Source organism: Physella acuta, unplaced genomic scaffold (assembly GCF_028476545.2).
Source record: "Physella acuta isolate Inbredline_101_S28 unplaced genomic scaffold, ASM2847654v3 ptg001635l, whole genome shotgun sequence".
Taxonomy (NCBI): domain Eukaryota; kingdom Metazoa; phylum Mollusca; class Gastropoda; family Physidae; genus Physella; species Physella acuta.
In genome coordinates, this window is record NW_026733149.1 from 35,743 (window position 1) to 60,267 (window position 24,525).

Consider the following 24,525-nt stretch of genomic DNA (forward strand, 5'->3'; position numbering starts at 1 on the left):
TTCAGGTGCACTGTGTAACTGTACGAATTGTTCAGGTGCACTGTGTAACTGTACGAATTGTTCAGGTGCACTGTGTAACTGTACGTATTGTTCAGGTACACTGTGTACCTTTACACAATGTACATGTACACCAAACAACTTGCTTTAATTCGGCAGGTCATCATTCATGTTGGAGCGGGGGCGGGATCCGATCCTGCAACTTATGCGAATGTGGTGAAAAATGTGACAGGCAGGGGAATCGTTCTGTACAACGTAGCCATCGGCACAGGATGGCTACAAAGTAGCCTGGGCCAGTACGCCAGTCAACCCAGCATCAGATACAGCATCCCCGTGGCCAACTATGACCTCCTGAACTCTGCCCTCACCTACACAGTTGCCACTAGAGTTGAGAACGGTAAACAAAAAATTCAACTTGAATGCTTGATGTGGAAGCTTCAAAGATCAGTCGGCAAATAATATACGAACGCCAGACTAACTAGATAGATGTCTTGATCTACGAACTTCATAAGGAAATTCTTATATTAAGAAATACTATTGATGAGAACCAAATATCACCCTTAAAAACAAAACAGACAGAAGAAAAAAACAACAGTATTTTATTATAAATTAATGTCTGACGTTGTCGTCTGATGCTGAGACGTATGAGTGAAACTGAAGGCAGCTTGGCTATAGCACTAATCATAACACTGAGTGATGATTTGCTGGGGTGTTATTGTAGTTTAGAGAGCTCTGGTCCATTTCTGTAACTTTAGATAATGTCTTGTTCCGTCTTTTGGCACACCCAAATGGCAAACGCCTTTTGCCAAATCTTTTTACTTTGTATAGATGTAGCTTTCGAAAATCAATTGAAATTGCCTGTTTAAAGTTGTAAAAACTCTATTCCAGAAATGTTAATAATACTAGCTGCACGGGGGTGGTGCTAGCCCGTCCCTTGTGTATGATCCACACTGGTGTGGATACTCCATCAACATACCCCATTTGGATATTTTAAAATTTGGAAACAAACTTTCAAAACAAACCCGTGATTTAATTAATCTGAATCAGAGTCATAATAATTACAAGGCGGTTTCTTTCCAGTGCGAACATTTTATAATTAATAAATACATTTTTAAACCAAACGACATATATATATATATATATATATATATATATATATATATATATATATATATATATATATATATATATATATATATATATAAAATTATTTATATAATTTTTAGCTTTGAGATTTCCCTCTGGCCATCTTCATATCACTTGATGAAAGTATTTCGTACCATTTACCATACTCTTCGTAATCATAAAGTAAAATCTTGTTTTAATTAAATTATATCCTAATTTAACCTATTCAAATATTACCTAATAAAAACAACAAACAGTTATATTATTAAAGCTCTAGCCGAAAGTTAAATAAATGAGTTAAACATTGCTAGGTACCGCATGTATTAATTATAGTTACACTATTTTAAAATTAATTGACATTAAAAAACGCTGATGTTGCAATTTAACTTGATTTACTGCAGAGGTACCCCGGACAGATGGGGGATTGCCGCAAGTCAACAGAAGTAAGTTTCTTGCTTTGATCAATTTGTTTCAAGAAAAGGGACACGTCTTCTTTGTTTTTATATGTTCTACTTTTTTGTAATTGGCTTTAGTCCTAATCTTGTCCTTTGTCGTCAGTAGATGCTTTTAGCCCAACACTTGACCCCCCCCTACTGTCTATTGACCCCTGCATATAGCCCAACACTTGACCCCCCTACTGTCTATTGACCCCTGCATATAGCCCAACACTTGACCCCCCACTACTGTCTATTGACCCCTGCATATAGCCCAACACTTGACCCCCTACTGTCTATTGACCCCTGCATATAGCCCAACACTTGACCCCACTACTGTCTATTGACCTCTGCATATAGCCCAACACTTGACCCCCCTACAGTCTATTGACCTCTGCATATAGCCCAACACTTGACCCCCTACTACTGTCTATTGACCCCTGCATATAGCCCAACACTTGACCCCCTACTGTCTATTGACCCCTGCATATAGCCCAACACTTGACCCCACTACTGTCTATTGACCTCTGCATATAGCCCAACACTTGACCCCCCTACAGTCTATTGACCTCTGCATATAGCCCAACACTTGACCCCCTACTGTCTATTGACCCCTGCATATAGCCCAACACTTGACCCCCTACTGTCTATTGACCCCTGCCCAACACTTGACCCCCTACTACTGTCTATTGACCCCTGCATATAGCCCAACACTTGACCCCCTACTGTCTATTGACCCCTGCATATAGCCCAACACTTGACCCCCTACTGTCTATTGACCCCTGCATATAGCCCAACACTTGACCCCCTACTGTCTATTGACCCCTGCATATAGCCCAACACTTGACCCCCCCCACTACTGTCTATTGACCTCTGCATATAGCCCAACACTTGACCCCCCCCTACTGTCTATTGACCCCTGCATATAGCCCAACACTTGACCCCCTACTGTCTATTGACCTCTGCATATAGCCCAACACTTGACCCCCCACTGTCTATTGACCCCTGCATATAACCCAACACTTGACCCCCCACTACTGTCTATTGACCCCTGCATATAGCCCAACACTTGACCCCTACTGTCTATTGACCCCTGCAAAGGGCCCAACACTTGACCCCCCTACTGTCTATTGACCCCTGCATATAGCCCAACACTTAACCCCCTACTGTCTATTGACCCCTGCATATAGCCCAACACTTGACCCCCCTACTGTCTATTGACCCCTGCATATAGCCCAACACTTGACCCCCTACTACTGTCTATTGACCTCTGCATATAGCCCAACACTTGACCCCCTACTGTCTATTGACCCCTGCAAAGAGCCCAACACTTGACCCCCCTACTGTCAATTGACCCCTACATATAGCCCAACACTTGACCCCCTACTGTCTATTGACCCCTGCATATAGCCCAACACTTGACCCCCTACTACTGTCTATTGACCTCTGCATATAGCCCAACACTTGAACCCCTACTGTCTATTGACCCCTGCAAAGAGCCCAACACTTGACCCCCCTACTGTCTATTGACCCCTGCATATAGCCCAAAACTTGACCCCCTACTGTCTATTAACCCCTGCATATAGCCCAACACTTGACCCCCACTACTGTCTATTGACCCCTGCATATAGCCCAACACTTGACCCCCTACTGTCTATTGACCCCTGCAAAGAGCCCAACACTTGACCCCCCTACTGTCTATTGACCCCTGCATATAGCCCAACACTTGACCCCCACTACTGTCTATTGACCCCTGCATATAGCCCAATACTTGACCCCCTACTGTCTATTGACCCCTGCAAAGAGCCCAACACTTGACCCCCCTACTGTCTATTGACCCCTGCATATAGCCCAACACTTGACCCCCTACTACTGTCTATTGACCCCTGCATATAGCCCAACACTTGACCACCACTACTGTCTATTGACCCCTGCATATAGCCCAACACTTGACCCCCACTACTGTCTATTGACCCCTGCATATAGCCCAACACTTGACCCCCTTTTGTCTATTGAACCCTGCATATAGCTCAACACTTTTCCCCCCACTACTGTCTATTGACCCCTGCATATAGCGCAACACTTGACCCCCTACTGTCTATTGACCCCTGCATATAACCCAACACTTGACCCCCCCCTACTGTCTATTGACCCCTGCATATAGCCCAACACTTGACCCCTACTGTCTATTGACCCCTGCAAAGAGCCCAACACTTGACCCCCCTACTGTCTATTGACCCCTGCATATAGCCCAACACTTGACCCCCTACTGTCTATTGACCCCTGCATATAGCCCAACACTTGACCCCCTACTGTCTATTGACCCCTGCATATAGCCCTACACTTGACCCACTACTGTCTATTGACCCCTGCATATAGCCCAACACTTGACCCCCTACTGTCTATTGACCCCTGCATATAGCCCAACACTTGACCGCCTACTGTCTATTGACCCCTGCATATAGCCCTACACTTGACCCACTACTGTCTATTGACCCCTGCATATAGCCCAACACTTGACCCCCCTACTGTCTATTGACCCCTGCATATAGCCCAACACTTGACCCCCTACTACTGTCTATTGACCTCTGAATATAGCCCAACACTTGACCCCCTACTGTCTATTGACTCCTACATATAGCCCAACACTTGACCCCCTACTGCCTATTGACCCCTGCATATAGCCCAACACTTGACCCCCACTACTGTCTATTGACCCCTGCATATAGCCCAACACTTGACCTCCACTACTGTCTATTGACCCCTGCATATAGCCCAACACTTGACCCCCCCTACTGTCTATTGACCCCTGCATATAGCCCAACACTTGACCCCCTACTGTCTATTGACCCCTGCATATAGCCCAACACTTGACCCCCTACTGTCTATTGACCTCTGCATATAGCCCAACACTTGATCCCCACTACTGTCTATTGACCCCTGCCCAACACTTGACCCCCCTACTGTCTATTGACCCCTGCATATAGCCCAACACTTGACCCCCTACTGTCTATTGACCCAGGCATATAGCCCAACACTTGACCCCCACTACTGTCTATTGACCTCTGCATATAGCACAACACTTGACCCCCACTACTGTCTATTGACCCCTGCCCAACACTTGACCCACCTACTGTCTATTGACCCCTGCATATAGCCCAACACTTGACCCCCTACTGTCTATTGACCCCTGCAAAGAGCCCAACACTTGACCCCCCTACTGTCTATTGACCTCTGCATATAGCCCAACACTTGACTCCCTATTGTCTATTGACCCCTGCATATAGCCTAACACTTGACCCCCACTACTGTCTATTGACTCCTGCCCAACACTTGACCCCCCTACTGTCTATTGACCCCTGCATATAGCCCAACACTTGACCCCCTACTGTCTATTGACCCCTGCCCAACACTTGACCCCCCTACTGTCTATTGACCCCTGCATATAGCCCAACACTTGACCCCCTACTGTCTATTGACCCCTGCATATAGCCCAACACTTGACCCCCTACTGTCTATTGACCCCTGCATATAGCCCAACACTTGACCCCCTACTACTGTCTATTGACCCCTGCCCAACATTTGACCCCCCCTACTGTCTATTGACCTCTGCATATAGCCCAACACTTGACCCCACTACTGTCTATTGACCCCTGCATATAGCCCAACACTTGACCCCCCTACTGTCTATTGACCTCTGCATACAGCCCAACACTTGACTCCCTATTGTCTATTGACCCCTGCATATAGCCCAACACTTGACCCCCACTACTGTCTATTGACCCCTGCCCAACACTTGACCCCCGTACTGTCTATTGACCCCTGCATATAGCCCAACACTTGACCCCCTACTGTCTATTGACCCCTGCATATAGCCCAACACTTGACCCCCCTACTGTCTATTGACCCCTGCATATAGCCCAACACTTGACCCCCTACTGTCTATTGACCTCTGCATATAGCCCAACACTTGACCCCCTACTGTCTATTGACCCCTGCATATAGCCCAACACTTGACCCCCTACTGTCTATTGACCCCTGCATATAGCCCAACACTTGACCCCCTACTGTCTATTGACCCCTGCATATAGCCCAACACTTGACCCCCACTACTGTCTATTGACCCCTGCCCAACACTTGACCCCCCTACTGTCTATTGACCCCTGCATATAGCCCAACACTTGACCCCCTACTGTCTATTGACCCCTGCCCAACACTTGACCCCCTACTACTGTCTATTGACCCCTGCATATAGCCCAACACTTGACCCCCTACTGTCTATTGACCCCTGCATATAGCCCAACACTTGACCCCCTACTGTCTATTGACCCCTGCATATAGCCCAACACTTGACCCCCATACTGTCTATTGACCCCTGCATATAGCCCAACACTTGACCCCCCCCACTACTGTCTATTGACCCCTGCATATAGCCCAACACTTGACCCCCCCCCTACTGTCTATTGACCCCTGCATATAGCCCAACACTTGACCCCCTACTGTCTATTGACCTCTGCATATAGCCCAACACTTGACCCCCCACTGTCTATTGACCCCTGCATATAACCCAACACTTGACCCCCCACTACTGTCTATTGACCCCTGCATATAGCCCAACACTTGACCCCTACTGTCTATTGACCCCTGCAAAGGGCCCAACACTTGACCCCCCTACTGTCTATTGACCCCTGCATATAGCCCAACACTTAACCCCCTACTGTCTATTGACCCCTGCATATAGCCCAACACTTGACCCCCCTACTGTCTATTGACCCCTGCATATAGCCCAACACTTGACCCCCTACTACTGTCTATTGACCTCTGCATATAGCCCAACACTTGACCCCCTACTGTCTATTGACCCCTGCAAAGAGCCCAACACTTGACCCCCCTACTGTCTATTGACCCCTACATATAGCCCAACACTTGACCCCCTACTGTCTATTGACCCCTGCATATAGCCCAACACTTGACCCCCTACTACTGTCTATTGACCTCTGCATATAGCCCAACACTTGACCCCCTACTGTCTATTGACCCCTGCAAAGAGCCCAACACTTGACCCCCCTACTGTCTATTGACCCCTGCATTTAGCCCAAAACTTGACCCCCTACTGTCTATTGACCCCTGCATATAGCCCAACACTTGACCCCCACTACTGTCTATTGACCCCTGCATATAGCCCAACACTTGACCCCCTACTGTCTATTGACCCCTGCAAAGAGCCCAACACTTGACCCCCCTACTGTCTATTGACCCCTGCATATAGCCCAACACTTGACCCCCACTACTGTCTATTGACCCCTGCATATAGCCCAATACTTGACCCCCTACTGTCTATTGACCCCTGCAAAGAGCCCAACACTTGACCCCCCTACTGTCTATTGACCCCTGCATATAGCCCAACACTTGACCCCCTACTACTGTCTATTGACCCCTGCATATAGCCCAACACTTGACCACCACTACTGTCTATTGACCCCTGCATATAGCCCAACACTTGACCCCCACTACTGTCTATTGACCCCTGCATATAGCCCAACACTTGACCCCCTTTTGTCTATTGAACCCTGCATATAGCTCAACACTTTTCCCCCCACTACTGTCTATTGACCCCTGCATATAGCGCAACACTTGACCCCCTACTGTCTATTGACCCCTGCATATAACCCAACACTTGACCCCCCACTACTGTCTATTGACCCCTGCATATAGCCCAACACTTGACCCCTACTGTCTATTGACCCCTGCAAAGAGCCCAACACTTGACTCCCCTACTGTCTATTGACCCCTGCATATAGCCCAACACTTGACCCCCTACTGTCTATTGACCCCTGCATATAGCCCAACACTTGACTCCCTACTGTCTATTGACCCCTGCATATAGCCCTACACTTGACCCACTACTGTCTATTGACCCCTGCATATAGCCCAACACTTGACCCCCTACTGTCTATTGACCCCTGCATATAGCCCAACACTTGACCGCCTACTGTCTATTGACCCCTGCATATAGCCCTACACTTGACCCACTACTGTCTATTGACCCCTGCATATAGCCCAACACTTGACCCCCCTACTGTCTATTGACCCCTGCATATAGCCCAACACTTGACCCCCTACTACTGTCTATTGACCTCTGAATATAGCCCAACACTTGACCCCCTACTGTCTATTGACTCCTACATATAGCCCAACACTTGACCCCCTACTGTCTATTGACCCCTGCATATAGCCCAACACTTGACCCCCACTACTGTCTATTGACCCCTGTATATAGCCCAACACTTGACCTCCACTACTGTCTATTGACCCCTGCATATAGCCCAACACTTGACCCCCCCTACTGTCTATTGACCCCTGCATATAGCCCAACACTTGACCCCCCTTCTGTCTATTGACCCCTGCATATAGCCCAACACTTGACCCCCTACTGTCTATTGACCTCTGCATATAGCCCAACACTTGATCCCCACTACTGTCTATTGACCCCTGCCCAACACTTGACCCCCCTACTGTCTATTGACCCCTGCATATAGCCCAACACTTGACCCCCTACTGTCTATTGACCTCTGCATATAGCCCAACACTTGATCCCCACTACTGTCTATTGACCTCTGCATATAGCCCAACACTTGACCCCCTACTGTCTATTGACCCAGGCATATAGCCCAACACTTGACCCCCACTACTGTCTATTGACCTCTGCATATAGCCCAACACTTGACCCCACTACTGTCTATTGACCTCTGCATATAGCCCAGCACTTGACCCCCTACTGTCTATTGACCTCTGCATATAGCCCAACACTTGACCCCCTACTGTCTATTGACCTCTGCATATAGCCCAACACTTGACCCCCTACTGTCTATTGACCTCTGCATATAGCCCAACACTTGACCCCCTACTGTCTATTGACCCCTGCATATAGCCCAACACTTGACCCCCTACTGTCTATTGACCTCTGCATATAGTCCAACACTTGACCCCCTACTGTCTATTGACCCCTGCATATAGCCCAATACTTGACCCTCTACTGTCTATTGACCCCTGCATATAGCCCAACACTTGACCCCCTACTGTCTATTGACCTCTGCATATAGCACAACACTTGACCCCCACTACTGTCTATTGACCCCTGCCCAACACTTGACCCCCCTACTGTCTATTGACCTCTGCATATAGCCCAACACTTGACCCCACTACTGTCTATTGACCCCTGCATATAGCCCAACACTTGACCCCCCTACTGTCTATTGACCTCTGCATATAGCCCAACACTTGACTCCCTATTGTCTATTGACCCCTGCATATAGCCCAACACTTGACCCCCACTACTGTCTATTGACTCCTGCCCAACACTTGACCCCCCTACTGTCTATTGACCCCTGCATATAGCCCAACACTTGACCCCCTACTGTCTATTGACCCCTGCCCAACACTTGACCCCCCTACTGTCTATTGACCCCTGCATATAGCCCAACACTTGACCCCCTACTGTCTATTGACCCCTGCATATAGCCCAACACTTGACCCCCTACTGTCTATTGACCCCTGCATATAGCCCAACACTTGACCCCCTACTACTGTCTATTGACCCCTGCCCAACACTTGACCCCCCCTACTGTCTATTGACCTCTGCATATAGCCCAACACTTGACCCCACTACTGTCTATTGACCCCTGCATATAGCCCAACACTTGACCCCCCTACTGTCTATTGACCTCTGCATATAGCCCAACACTTGACTCCCTATTGTCTATTGACCCCTGCATATAGCCCAACACTTGACCCCCACTACTGTCTATTGACCCCTGCCCAACACTTGACCCCCGTACTGTCTATTGACCCCTGCATATAGCCCAACACTTGACCCCCTACTGTCTATTGACCCCTGCATATAGCCCAACACTTGACCCCCCTACTGTCTATTGACCCCTGCATATAGCCCAACACTTGACCCCCTACTGTCTATTGACCTCTGCATATAGCCCAACACTTGACCCCCTACTGTCTATTGACCCCTGCATATAGCCCAACACTTGACCCCCTACTGTCTATTGACCCCTGCATATAGCCCAACACTTGACCCCCTACTGTCTATTGACCCCTGCATATAGCCCAACACTTGACCCCCACTACTGTCTATTGACCCCTGCCCAACACTTGACCCCCCTACTGTCTATTGACCCCTGCATATAGCCCAACACTTGACCCCCTACTGTCTATTGACCCCTGCATATAGCCCAACACTTGACCCCCCTACTGTCTATTGACCCCTGCATATAGCCCAACACTTGACCCCCTACTGTCTATTGACCCCTGCATATAGCCCAACACTTGACCCCCTACTGTCTATTGACCCCTGCATATAGCCCAACACTTGACCCCCTACTGTCTATTGACCCCTGCCCAACACTTGACCCCCCTACTGTCTATTGACCCCTGCATATAGTCCAACACTTGACCCCCTACTGTCTATTGACCCCTGCATATAGCCCAACACTTGACCCCCCACTACTGTCTATTGACCCCTGCATATAGCCCAACACTTGATCCCCTGCTGTCTATTGACCCCTGCATATAGCCCAACACTTGACCCCCTACTGTCTATTGACCCCTGCATATAGCCCAACACTTGACCCCCCTACTGTCTGTTGACCCCTGCATATAGCCCAACACTTGACCCCCTACTGTCTATTGACCCTTGCATATAGCCCAACACTTGACCCCCTACTGTCTGTTGACCCCTGCATATAGCCCAACACTTGACCCCCTACTGTCTATTGACCCCTGCCCAACACTTGACCCCCCTACTGTCTATTGACCCCTGCATATAGTCCAACACTTGACCCCCTACTGTCTATTGACCCCTGCATATAGCCCAACACTTGACCCCCCACTACTGTCTATTGACCCCTGCATATAGCCCAACACTTGATCCCCTACTGTCTATTGACCCCTGCATATAGCCCAACACTTGACCCCCTACTGTCTATTGACCCCTGCATATAGCCCAACACTTGATCCCCTACTGTCTGTTGACCCCTGCATATAGCCCAACACTTGACCCCCTATTGTCTATTGACCCCTGCATATAGCCCAACACTTGATCCCCTACTGTCTGTTGACCCCTGCATATAGCCCAACACTTGACCCCCTACTGTCTATTGACCCCTGCATATAGCCCAACACTTGACCCCCTACTGTCTATTGACCCCTGCATATAGTCCAACACTTGACCCCCTACTGTCTATTGACCCCTGCATATAGCACAACACTTGACTCCCTACTGTCTATTGACCCCTGCCCAACACTTGACCGCCTACTGTCTATTGACCCCTGCATATAGCCCAACACTTGACCCCCTACTGTCTATTGACCCCTGCCCAACACTTGACCCCCAGGTTGTCTGTCGACTGCCGACATTGTGATCTGTTTGGACGGTTCAAGCAGTGTGTCGGCGCCAAACTTTCAGATCGCCAAAGAGAACGTGAAAAATTTGATCTCTCGTCTACCTCTAAGCCAGGACATGGTTCACGTCGGCTTGGTACAGTTTAGTGCTAAACCTGTCCTCGAGTTCCCACTCAATAGATACTTTGACAGGTACATGTGGTTATGTAAAGATTGTTTCATGTTATATAAAGATTGTTTTATGTTATATACACATTGTTTCACGTTATATAAAGATTGTTTTATGTTATATACAGATTGTTTCATGTTATATAAAGATTGTTTCATGTTATATACAGATTGTTTCATGTTATATAAAGATTGTTTCATGTTATATACAGATTGTTTCATGTTATATAAAGATTGTTTTATGTTATATACACATTGTTTCACGTTATATAAAGATTGTTTTATGTTATATACAGATTGTTTCATGTTATATAAAGATTGTTTCATGTTATATACAGATTGTTTCATGTTATATACAGATTGTTTCATGTTATATACAGATTGTTTCATGTTATATACAGATTGTTTCATGTTATATACAGATTGTTTCATGTTATATACAGATTGTTTCATGCATTCTCTATGTCCATATGATGATTTCATATGTCGCCGTCCTCTATGTCCATTTGATGTTTTCATATGTTGCCGTCATTAGATTAACCGCCCTGTCAGCTGTTGATCACGTGACTTACCTTAAAGGCAACACCGAGACTGGTCTGGCAATCAACTACATCAGGACTGACGTGTTTGGTCCACTGATGGGCGCTAGAGCAGGTGTTCCTAAAATCATCATCCTTCTTACAGGTAACCACATTCTCCTTACATGTAACTATATCCACTTTATCACAGGTAACTCACTTCCAATCCATCACGGGTAACTGGCATGTACTCTATTACTTGTACCCCATACCATTGTTGAAGATAACTAGACCCGAGTCAGTGTCTGCGCCTTCTTATTGCTTGTTCAGTATTGTTTACTAAACCGTTGTCATGGCAACCTTTTTCCTGCTTCTTACAAAGAACAAAAAAAAATTGACCTAATTTTGCCACAATTGAGTTTACACAAGCTCCTCCTAGTCACGTGATAACCGTATTGTTCGAGCAGATGGACAAGCGACCCATCACGACGACGCTGTCAATGCCGCCAACCAAGCCAGACAGAACGGGATCGCCATCATCACAGTCGGCATCGGCTCTCAGATAGACCAGTCAGAGCTGGAACAAATCTCAGGTGAGAACATTTACCTGGAACAAATCTCAGGTGAGAACATTTACCTGGAACAAATCTCAGGTGAGAACATTTACCTGGAAAAAATCTCAGGTGAGAACATTTACCTGGAACAAATCTCAGGTGAGAACATTTACCTGGAACAAATCTCAGGTGAGAACATTTACCTGGAAAAAATCTCAGGTGAGAACATTTACCTGGAACAAATCTCAGGTGAGAACATTTATCTGGAACAAATCTCATGTGAGAACATTTAAGTGGAACAAATCTCAGGTGAGAACATTTAAGTGAAACAAATCTCAGGTTAGAACATTTACGTGGAACAAATCTCAGGCGAGAACATTTACGTGGAACAAATCTCAGGTGAGAACATTTACCTGGAACAAATCTCAGGTGAGAACATTTACCTGGAACAAATCTCAGGTGAGAACATTTACCTGGAACAAATCTCAGGTGAGAACATTTACCTGGAACAAATCTCAGGTGAGAACATTTACGTGGAACAAATCTCAGGTGAGAACATTTAAGTGGAACAAATTTCAGGTGAGAACGTTTACGTGGAACAAATCTCAGGTGAGAACATTTACGTGGAACAAATCTCAGGTGAGAACATTTACGTGGAACAAATCTCAGGTGAGAACATTTACGTGGAAAAAATCTCAGGTGAGAACATTTACGTGGAATAAATGTCAGATGAGAACATTTAAGTGGAACAAATCTCAGGTGAGAACATTTACGTGGAACAAATCTCAGGTGAGAACGTTTACGTGGAACACATCTCAGTTGAGAACATTTACGTGGAACAAATCTCAGGTGAGAACATTTACCTGGAACAAATCTCAGGTGAGAACATTTACCTGGGACAAATCTCAGGTGAGAACATTTACGTGGAACAAATCTCAGGTGAGAACATTTACGTGGAACAAATCTCAGGTGAGAACATTTACGTGGAACAAATTTCAGGTGAGAACGTTTACGTGGAACAAATCTCAGGTGAGAACATTTACGTGGAACAAATCTCAGGTGAGAACATTTACCTGGAAAAAATCTCAGGTGAGAACATTTACCTGGAACAAATCTCAGGTGAGAACATTTACGTGGAATAAATGTCTCAACAACTGCAAGGGTTGTTGGCTTCAGCACTCTTTAAATCGTGTCACCCTCCGTTCAAAACCTAGCATATTGTAGGTATGTCAAGTCGATTTTTTAAGGCGGTCCCAGAGCTGTTTTAAAAGTTGCCTGTGGATACCAGGTAGGTTAGTGGAGCTCAAGTAATCAAAAATCTATGACGTTTTAAATTTTTGGTTTTTAACTAATTTTGACGACTGAAAAAGTGCCATGTTTGAGGATTTATACCTATAAAATATATATGACACAAACTCAATCTTCTGAACTAAACACAAATACACACACACACAGAGAATAAACCCAATTTTGTATTTCAAGCCCAAATAGATGTACATTATTTTAAACAAATGCATTTTCATAAAATTAAAAGGGAAGTTAAAAAAAAAAAACAATAGTTCTTTGAAATTATGTAACCTGTATGTCTATAACATGTACATTTAAAACACACGTTTAATCATAGAAGAGCAGGGATTCACAATCTGTCAAAAATGCGTCTTTTTAAATTAAAAACTAAATAAATTTTGACATTTACAGTATAGGCCTATTTGACAATATGGAAATACAGAGTAACTATAACTCTAAACAGTTATGTGGTCTTTGTGGGGGCACCCCGTCAAAAGAGCGCACGACAAAAAAGCGCCGACATAAGAGCGCAGACAAAAGAGCGCCGACATAAGAGCGCCGACATAAGAGCGCCGACATAAGAGCGCAGACAAAAGAGCGAAGCGCGGGTCACCTCGACGGTTTTTCCTTTTCCTCCCAACAATCTACCAATGGTATTATTTCTGCTGGACTAGCTTCTACCAATGCTCGAATGCAGTACATACATCATTTACAGGAACAAAACTTAAGGCAAGCAACATCTTCACTATCATTCGACATCTGTAGCCTTCGACCAATATAATAACATTCAATTTCTGCGATTCGATCTTCTCCATGTTACTTGAGTTAGAAATATTTTCAAACTGCATTCATAACATATTAACCATACTATATAAATAAACACGTCGTTTCATCGTACCTCCGATTGTTTAATTAAAACAAGTGTTAACCATGTCATATTCGTTTAGCGCACAACATGTATTTTTTAAATTGGTTTACGCTCTTATGTCGGCGCTCTTTTGTCTGCGCTCTTATGTCGGCGCTCTTTTGTCTGCGCTCTTATGTCGGCGCTCTTATGTCGGCGCTCTTATGTCGGCGCTCTTATGTCGGCGCTCTTTCGTCTGCGCTCTTATGTCGGCGCTCTTTTGTCGTGCGCTCTTTTGACGGGTCACCATTCACCGGTCTTTGTGTCAACTACTTATTTATATGCAATCCAATGGTAGCTGGGGCAATATAACCGTCACTGTAGTGAACGAGTGAAGGGGGATGGGTGGGGTGAATGTTGTTTGTACTTGGTACCCTATCCCGTTCGTCCTTGTTCAGTTCTCTCGTGCCGTGAGTTGTAATAGTCCGGTTGGTACCAGTTTATGAAAGGGTGTATAAGGTGTATGAAAATCGTGTGTGATGGCCTTAGTTTCGTCCAGATCTCCAAGGTTAGGTCTATACTAGTTTTTAGCCACTGTATCGTAGGTTTACTAGCTTGTGTATTTTGTTGTTAGAATAGTTTTGTTTTCATTCAGTCTTGTTTTGTAACCCGTTTGTGGTTATTTGTCTTATACGTGTGCCCACAACAGTCACATACAGAAAAATATTTCTTGTCGAAGTAATTATTAGTCTCTAGGACCAGTAGCGCAGTTTAAAGTAAGAAAATGTATTCGCAATTCCTCAGCCGGTGTACCTGTATCTTATAAATACTAGACCACCCATTATCTTGTGGATAACTGTTTTTTATACTTGTTTTTTGTTTTTAACTAATTAAACTTTGGGTTCTCCTACAGTTTAAAAAATAAAATTTAACGTATCGGTAGATCTATATAAATCCTATTGAAAAATGATAGTAGTGTTCAAACTAAATATATATATTAAACAGACATCGTTAAATCTAAAGCCGACACAACATTTAGCTTTGAAATGCACCAGGCTTAAACTTTCTATTCCGTTGAAGATTTTTTGTGAAAATAAAGTACTTGTTCTTAACTTGTATAATTAAAAGTGTTTTTTTACGAAAACATTATTAATTTCATTCACGTCTTCAAATAAATATACGTATAACTTTTCTCAACATAGATACGTATTTTACAGTTCTCTACTTAGTTTATATGCCCTGATCAAGCGAACCCTAACGAATATATGCGTACATTGTTACAACAGTAATTTAACTCACTTCCTCGTCAGTCTGTCGTCAGTCTATATCGAAACGCCGGAGTGAAAATTCGGACACTTCTACTTGACCGATCCGGTTCACAGTTTGCACGTGGGACAAGACATAAAGACAATGCAATATGAAATATAATTTGACTTCATTGGGTGCCTAATTAATTTTTTATGATTTATTAAAATTTGGACCGAATTAGTAGCCATGTCCTTCCAACCACACCACACGCGTCATCACGTTCAATAGCTGCGCCATCAGGTTCAATAGCTGCGCCATCCCGTTCAATAGACGCGCAATGGTTTTTAGTCATGTAACTCTATTGTAAATAAAACATGTAAAGTATTGAAAAAAAAATTCATAAAAAACGTTTTAATAACAAGCTTTTATGTACTAATGCACTAAAAAGTAGAAAATAAATTATAGACTACTATTTAAATTACTATAAAGAAAAGCGTGAGTCTCTTGTCAAATATTAGTAAAAGGTATCTAATACATACTAAAGTGGTCCACGCTTTTCTTTATCGTTATTTAAATAGTAGTCTATAATTTATTTTCTACTTTTTAGTGCATTAGTACATAAAAGCTTGTTATTAAAACGTTTTTATGAATTTTTTTCTTCTCTTCATATATATTGTTGACGAAAGCTACGATTATATGATCTTCAACATTTAGCTGATAAAAATATTCAGCATTTTTAAAAATATTATAAAATCAAGTTGCAAACGATTTTTAAAGTACCCTCTTTCAGAGACGTAGCAAGGGGGGGGGGGGAGAGAGTTCATATGTCCCTGGGCGCCGAGCATAGGGGGCGCCAAAATGGGTTGGAAAAAAATAATTAAAGCTCATTTTAGCTGCAGCTTTGCATTATAAATATAAAAAAAAATATGGGGGGGGGGGGGGCCGCCAAATTGAATGTTTGTCCCTGGGGGGGGGGGGGGGGGGAGGGGCTAATTAAAAGTTTGTCCCCCGGCTCCGGGAAGGGTCGCTACGCCTCTGCCCTCTTTTAGAACAGACAAAAACATTTCAAAATCAGAAAAAAATTTAGTGAAGAGGGGTTTAGTTCATCAGACAAAGCTGAAAAATGTCATGGAATATAGCTTACATAATAAATATATACCAAAGAAATAAATAAAAACTTGACTGACGAACTTATTAGCTTATTATGTAGCTACATGTTACCCATTTCTTTTAATGAAATATTAAGAGGTCACACTTTTATGACATCCACAAAAGTTTCGGATTTCCCCTTTATCCCCCCCCCCCCACCACACACACAGACACGCTTGTCTACTATAGACTCGAAACCCAGTATTATTTTATGTACTCGTTGCATGAATTTAAATGATTAGAATTTATGAGATTAATAAGTCGCTCCTCGGGCTCATGGCTTCTATTTCTGGTTCATTAATCGCTGGCTTTCTAAAGAGTTGCTATTTTTAAAAATTAGGGCTCGTCCATAAATGACGGAGGATTTAAGAAAGTGTTGGACACACTTTGCAATAATGTTAGAGACCGAACTAAAACAGTTGCCTCACGCAGTTCATTTTCGTCAAATCTTCAAAAGAAAACCAATCGAGGCGTACTCAACGCTAACCATGCTCAATAAATATTTTCGTATTTTTTTTTTTTTTTTTTAAATTTAGAGATTTGAGACTTGTGGTAGGCTCAGATGTGACGTCATTTTAGGTTTCTGGTTTTTAGTGAAGATTAGTGAGGGAGGGAGGGGAGGTAAAAATCGTAAAAAATCATATGACGCTTATGAAACGGATGAACCCGGTTCTTTATTTACACGCTGTTGTTATTATTTTTAATTTCTTCTTAATTTTACTTTTTACATGCAGGATACCAGTTTTTAGTTTGTTTTAAATTGTAAGCACTTTGTTGTTAAATTCAATATGTGAAAGCACACGTGGACCCAACACCTCCTCCCGCCCACATGGACCCAACACCTCCTCCTCCAATTGCACACGCGTCCAAAAATTTTTATTTTTCTCGGACAACCCCCCCCCCCCACCCCCCCCCCCCACCCCCGTTCGTGTGACGTCATAATTGGATGACCTCTAAGCCTGTAAAGCTGCTAACATTAATTTAGAAAAGCTTGGTGGTGCGTTGTGTACCAAGAAAACGGCAATTTTTTTCGACCGGGCCTAGAGCTATTTTAGTGATCGCTATAGTGTGTTTTGTGCCCTTTGTGTGTGTGTGTGTGGGGGGGGGGTAATGCATACAAATTATATTCAATTTTCGTATTTTAAAAGATAAAGGACGACCATTCAGAAAATTCTAATACAAATTTTATACGGAGTTAAAATTACATATTCATTTGCCAGTGGCCACGTTTTTTTCTTACATTTCAAATACTTAGTTTTTACTTTCTCGTACATACGAAGTATAGAGAAAGTCTTGTAATCGTGCGAAAAAAAATTGAGATTTTTGTAAATGTCGACGTTTTAGGGCTCCCTGAGTCGGAAAAACATAGTTTTGCAATCTTGTCCGTATGCCTGTGTGTCTGTCTGTGTGTGTGTGTTTGTAAACACGATAACTTGAGTACCGTTACAGCTAGGTTAATGAAATTTCATATATAAGTATTATATAAAAATCGTAGATCCGTATTAACTTTGGAGCGATTTCCGATAACCGGAAGTGGTACTTTTTCTACTTTGAAGTTTTAAAAATCCTATAACTTGAGTACTATTTCACATAGATAAATAAAATTTCACATGTAAGTAAAAGATCTAATTTTCTACCTTCTATCAAATTTTGAGTAATTCTGCACATTTTACCCTATCTACAAAGAAATACGTTGAATGGCCAAAAAATTCCAGGGAGTTGAATGGGGTGGGGTCAACATCTGTTGCGCGTCTGCCGTTGAATATAATCTCGGTAATAGTTTTCAATCGGTAAATGAGATACATTGTGTAATATCAACAACCATCAAATTACGCAGAATTAGAGGGCTTAAAATTTTACTTTTCAATAGTTCCAAGTCTATTACTGTAGAAGCCCCTTTTATTATAGAATATATCAAGCGGAAAGCTTCTAAATTTGCGCGTCGTCGGCTAAAACCGCGTTTTTACTTTCTCGTATACGAAGTATAGAGAAATTATTGTAGTCGTCCGAAAAATGGAAATCGTGATTTTTACAAACTACAAATCTCGACACCTTCCTTAGTTGAAATAAACCGGGAGTGATCTCCCCAAAACTTTCTCGAATATTTTTATATAAAATAACGGGATGGGAACTCGGGCTATAGACATGATTTTTAATCCATTTTAAATATTTAAAGTTTTAAAAATATAATAAAATCTCGTAGACAAAAGAATTGCACACCAAGTGAACGCCAAAGAAAAAAGTGCATAATAGTGCGCAATATTATTAGTACTTTAAAAATTTACATTAGTCTTTTGAGAAATCGGAAGTAGCGTAAATTACTACTTCCGGTCAACGGAAATTACTCAAAATTTAACAGAAGGTAGAGAATTAGATCTTTTACTTACATGTGAAATTTCATTTATCTATCTGAAATAGTACTCAAGTTATAGGCTTTTGAAAAATTCAAAGTAGGAAAAGTACCACTTCCAGTTATCGGAAATCGCTCAAAAGTTGATACGGATCTACGATTTTGATAAAATACTTATATATGAAATTTCATCAACCTAGCTGTAACGGTACTCAAGTAATCGTGTTTACACACGGACAGACACACACACACACACACAGACACAAAGACATACGGACAATATTGCAAAATTATGTTTTTCCGTATCAGTGAGGTATAAAATGTCGAGATTTGTAAAATTCTCGAATTTTTTTTTTTTGCACGATTACAATACTTTCTCTATACTTCGTATATACGAGAAAGTAAAAAACATAGTCTTGCAATTTTGTCCGCGTGTGTGTGTGTGTGTGTGCGCGCGTGCGTGTGTGTGTGTGTGTGTGTGTGAACACGATATGTTGAACACGTTACAGCTAGGTTGATGAAATTTCGTATAGATTCTATAAGTATTAGGCCTTATATCAAATTTGTAGTTCTGTATCAACTTTTTAGCGATTTCCGGTAACCAGAAATGGAACTTATTCTACTTTCGGTTTTTTAAAAGCCTGTAACTTGAGTACTGTTTTAGATAGATAGACGAAATCAAACATAAGTAAAAGATCTAATTCTCTGCTTTTGGTCAATTTTTTTAGTGATATCCGTTTACCGGAAGTAGATCTAGTACTCTACGCTATTTCCGATTTCTCAAAAAAAAACAAAAAAAAAAAAAAACGAAAAAAAACAACAACAAGCCATATGAATTTATAAAGTACTAATATTCCGCACTGTTATACACACATTGTTTACTGTTCACTTGGTGTGCAATTCTTTTTTCTAAGAGATTCTATTCTATTTTAAAATTTTAAGTAATTAAAAATTGATTATAAATCATTTTTTGCCTCAGTTCACCACGCATCATATGGTCATTGAGCTCAGTTCACCACGCATCATATGGTCATTGAGATGACAAATCAAGGTGAGACACCACGTGTCTATTTAAACTTGACTAATGACGTCATAATGTATTCACAGGAAACAGGGACTACGTGTTTCGTGCTACAGACTTCGAGGGATTGACGCACCTAATTGAACCAATCCTCAACACGACCTGCATCGGTAATGTCTCACTTAATCACTCAATTTAGTGTCTTACTTCATCATTCAAGTCTCACTCAATCATTCAATTCACTGTATCACTTAATCATTCAATTTAGTGTCTTACTTCATCATTCAAGTCTCACTCAATCATTCAATTCACTGTTTCACTTAATCATTCAATTCACTTTCTCACTTAATCATTCAATTCACTAGTTCACTTAATGATTTAATTCACTGTCTCGCTAAATCTTCTTTGTCTCAATATATACTTGTCTCACCATGTCATGGTAGATGAAGCTAGTGAGTTAGAATTTAATTTGTTTATTGACTTCTTCATCTCAACCTTTAACTCCATATCTTTGATCCCAGACCACAGGTAATAAGGAAATATTTGATTTTAATGATTTCATTGACCAATTATATGGAGTAATTAATTGATTGAATAATTGATTGAATAATTGATTGAATAATTGATTGAATAATTGATTGAATAATTGATTGAATAATTGATTGATTGAATAATTGATTGATTAATTGATTGATTGGTGCTGTTTTTTCTTTCAGTGCAGGAAACGATGGTAACACCAACACCAATCATAAGTAAGTAACACCAACACCAATCATAAGTAAGTAACACCAACACCAATCATAAGTAAGTAACACAACACCAATCATAAGTAAGTAACACAACACCAATCATAAGTAAGTAACACAACACCAATCATAAGTAAGTAACACAACACCAATCATAAGTAAGTAACACCAACACCAATCATAAGTAAGTAACACCAACACCAATCATAAGTAAGTAACACAACACCAATCATAAGTAAGTAACACAACACCAATCATAAGTAAGTAACACAACACCAATCATAAGTAAGTAACACCAACACCAATCATAAGTAAGTAACACAACACCAATCATAAGTAAGTAACACAACACCAATCATAAGTAAGTAACACAACACCAATCATAAGTAAGTAACACAACACCAATCATAAGTAAGTAACACCAACACCAATCATAAGTAAGTAACACAACACCAATCATAAGTAAGTAACACAACACCAATCATAAGTAAGTAACACAACACCAATCATAAGTAAGTAACACCAACACCAATCATAAGTAAGTAACACAACACCAATCATAAGTAAGTAACACAACACCAATCATAAGTAAGTAACACCAACACCAATCATAAGTAAGTAACACAACACCAATCATAAGTAAGTAACACCAACACCAATCATAAGTAAGTAACACAACACCAATCATAAGTAAGTAACACAACACCAATCATAAGTAAGTAACACCAACACCAATCATAAGTAAGTAACACAACACCAATCATAAGTAAGTAACACAACACCAATCATAAGTAAGTAACACAACACCAATCATAAGTAAGTAACACCAACACCAATCATAAGTAAGTAACACAACACCAATCATAAGTAAGTAACACAACACCAATCATAAGTAAGTAACACAACACCAATCATAAGTAAGTAACACAACACCATACTACACTGTACCACAATCATAACACTGTACTACACTGTACCACAATCATAACAACATATTACACTGTACCACAATCATAACACCATACTACATTGTACCACAATAGCAACATACTACACTGTACCACAATCTTAATCACAACACCATATTACTCTGTACCACAATCATAACACCGTACTACACTGTACCACAATCATAACACCATACTACACTGTACCACAATCACAACACCGTACTACACTGAACCACAATCATAATACCATACTACACTGTACCACAATCATAAAAACATATTACACTGTACCACAATCATAACACCATACTACATTGTACCACAATAACAACATACTACACTGTACAACAATCTTAATCACAACACCATATTACTCTGTACCACAATCATAACACCGTACTACACTGTACCACAATCATAACACCATACTACACTGTACCACAATCACAACACCATACTACATTGTACCACAATAACAACAACTAAACTGTACCACAATCATAATCACAACACCATATTACACTGTACCACAATCATAACACCGTAATATACTGTACCACAATCATAACACCATACTACACTGTACCACAATCATAACACCATACTACACTGTACCACAATCGTAACACCATACTACACTGTACCACAATCATAACACCATACTATACTGTACCACAATCATAACACCATACTACACTGTACCACAATCATAACACCATACTACACTGTACCACAATCATAATCACAACACCATACTACACTGTACCACAATCATAATCATAACACCATACTACACTGTACAACAAACATCACACCTCCCAAGAGCACGATTGATGGGGTAGGAGTGGTTTCGTAATTGAACGGATAACCCTGAACTTTAGGCCAAGTTCATTACTATCCCTTACCCCAAGTTATAATTTTCATGAGTTTTTCACTTAACCTCTTGAGAAGTTCAACTAGACCTTTCACGAGAATGTTGTGTGACAAGAATTTCTATTTTACTATTTTCGTCGACTCAGTGGCGTCGCTAGGTCGGATGCCACTTCATGGTGTCACCCCCTCCGAAAATAAAATATTAGATTTTGATGTCACCCGATCGTTGATGGACTTCAAAATATTTAACAAAACGTTTTTTCCTCTGTACATTTTGTGTTTGGTGTCACCCCACCCCCACCAGGGTGATAGCTTTAAAGTTTGCAGTTAAAAGTAAAGATGTTTACCTATAGTCAGTTATTAATACAGGTGGATTAACTCTAATTAATCATTAATTGAACTGAAAAATATGCATATTTGTTCTATATATTTTGCAATTTTTCGCCATGGTGTCACAATCTTAAATGGTGTCACCCTGTGCAGGGGCGTAGCGAGGGGGGGCCGGGGGTGCGGACCGCACCGGGTGACACCATTTAGGGGGGTGATACCAAGGCAAAAAATAGCAAAATATATAGAGAAAAACTCGAGGGGGGGGGGGGTGCAAATCGAAAACTTGAGGGGGGGTACAAATCGAAAACTTGAGGGGGGGGGGGGGTGCAAATCGAAAGTTTGAGGAGGGGGGGTGCAAATCGAAAATTTGAAAGTTTGTCCCTGGGAAGGGTCTCTATGCCTCTGGGGGGGGGGGTGACACCATTAAGTGCCGCACCGGGTGACACCCGACCTCGCTACGCCACTGACCCTGTGCGATCCGCACCTCCCACCCCCGCCTCGCGACGCCTCTGCGTCTACTAATATCAGCATATAGAAGATAGTTTGGTCTAGTATCGTAAAATTAGCTTATAGAAGAAAGTTTGGTCTTATATCATTAGCATAAGGAAGAAAATTTGGTCTAGATCCAGAAATAACTAGCATCAGCATATACATGAAACTTGTGTTTAAAAAAGCACATTATAAGAAAGCATATATTTTTACAGCTCATTTCAACGAGACGTGTGTTGACAATTATCCAAATTGTGTTGTTTACAAAAACAAAGATGGCGGATGTGACTTTTGTTCGCAGTTTCCAGAAATAGCAAAAGACGCATGCGCAAGATCGTGCGGTCTGTGTAATGGTAAGTAGCCTTTTCCAGTATTACAGATGTTTATAATGGTAAGTAGCCTTTTTCAGTATTACAGATGTTTATAATGGTAAGTAGCCTTTTCCAGTATTACAGATGTTTATAATGGTAAGTAGCCTTTTCCAGTATTATAGATGTTTATAATGGTAAGTAGCCTTTTCCAGTATTACAGATGTTTATAATGGTGAGTAGCCTTTTCCAGTATTATAGATGTTTATAATGGTAAGTAGCCTTTTCCAGTATTACAGATGTTTATAATGGTAAGTAGCCTTTTCCAGTATTACAGATGTTTATAATCACTCTTTTTGAATAGAGAAAACGTATTTTTTGTTGCATACAATCAGTTCTATGCACATTGATATCAGTCATTGTTTCACAGCCCTCTTGCCGACCTCATTGGTTACATATCCGACCTGCAAAGACAAATTGAACAACTGCACATCCTATGAGACCAACGACTGCAAGGAATTTTCCCCATTTTTCACAGAAAACTGTGCACTTATGTGCGGATATTGTGGTAAGATGAGGGATACGCTTAGACCAATATAAGGATTAGGGTTAGGGTTAGGATAAGGATTACGGCTTAAGCTTCTTTATCGTGATTGCTCTCAGGTTGACTAGTGGTCGTTTACATTTTGTGTATGTGTAAGGTATAATAATATAGTGTTA

The 24,525-nt window shown here is 41.8% G+C and overlaps 1 protein-coding gene across 1 annotated transcript in view; it reads left to right on the forward strand.

Moving 5' to 3' along the window:
• Positions 1-24,525, forward strand: part of LOC131929465 (uncharacterized) — an 81,569-nt gene that overhangs the window by 10,351 nt on the left and 46,693 nt on the right. The window contains exons 4-12 of the mRNA XM_059285694.1: positions 157-394; positions 1,524-1,565; positions 10,964-11,162; positions 11,674-11,822; positions 12,124-12,249; positions 20,196-20,279; positions 20,826-20,861; positions 23,713-23,850; positions 24,236-24,373. Coding sequence (XP_059141677.1) covers positions 157-394; positions 1,524-1,565; positions 10,964-11,162; positions 11,674-11,822; positions 12,124-12,249; positions 20,196-20,279; positions 20,826-20,861; positions 23,713-23,850; positions 24,236-24,373 — 1,150 coding nt within the window. The remainder of the gene's footprint in view (positions 1-156; positions 395-1,523; positions 1,566-10,963; positions 11,163-11,673; positions 11,823-12,123; positions 12,250-20,195; positions 20,280-20,825; positions 20,862-23,712; positions 23,851-24,235; positions 24,374-24,525) is intronic.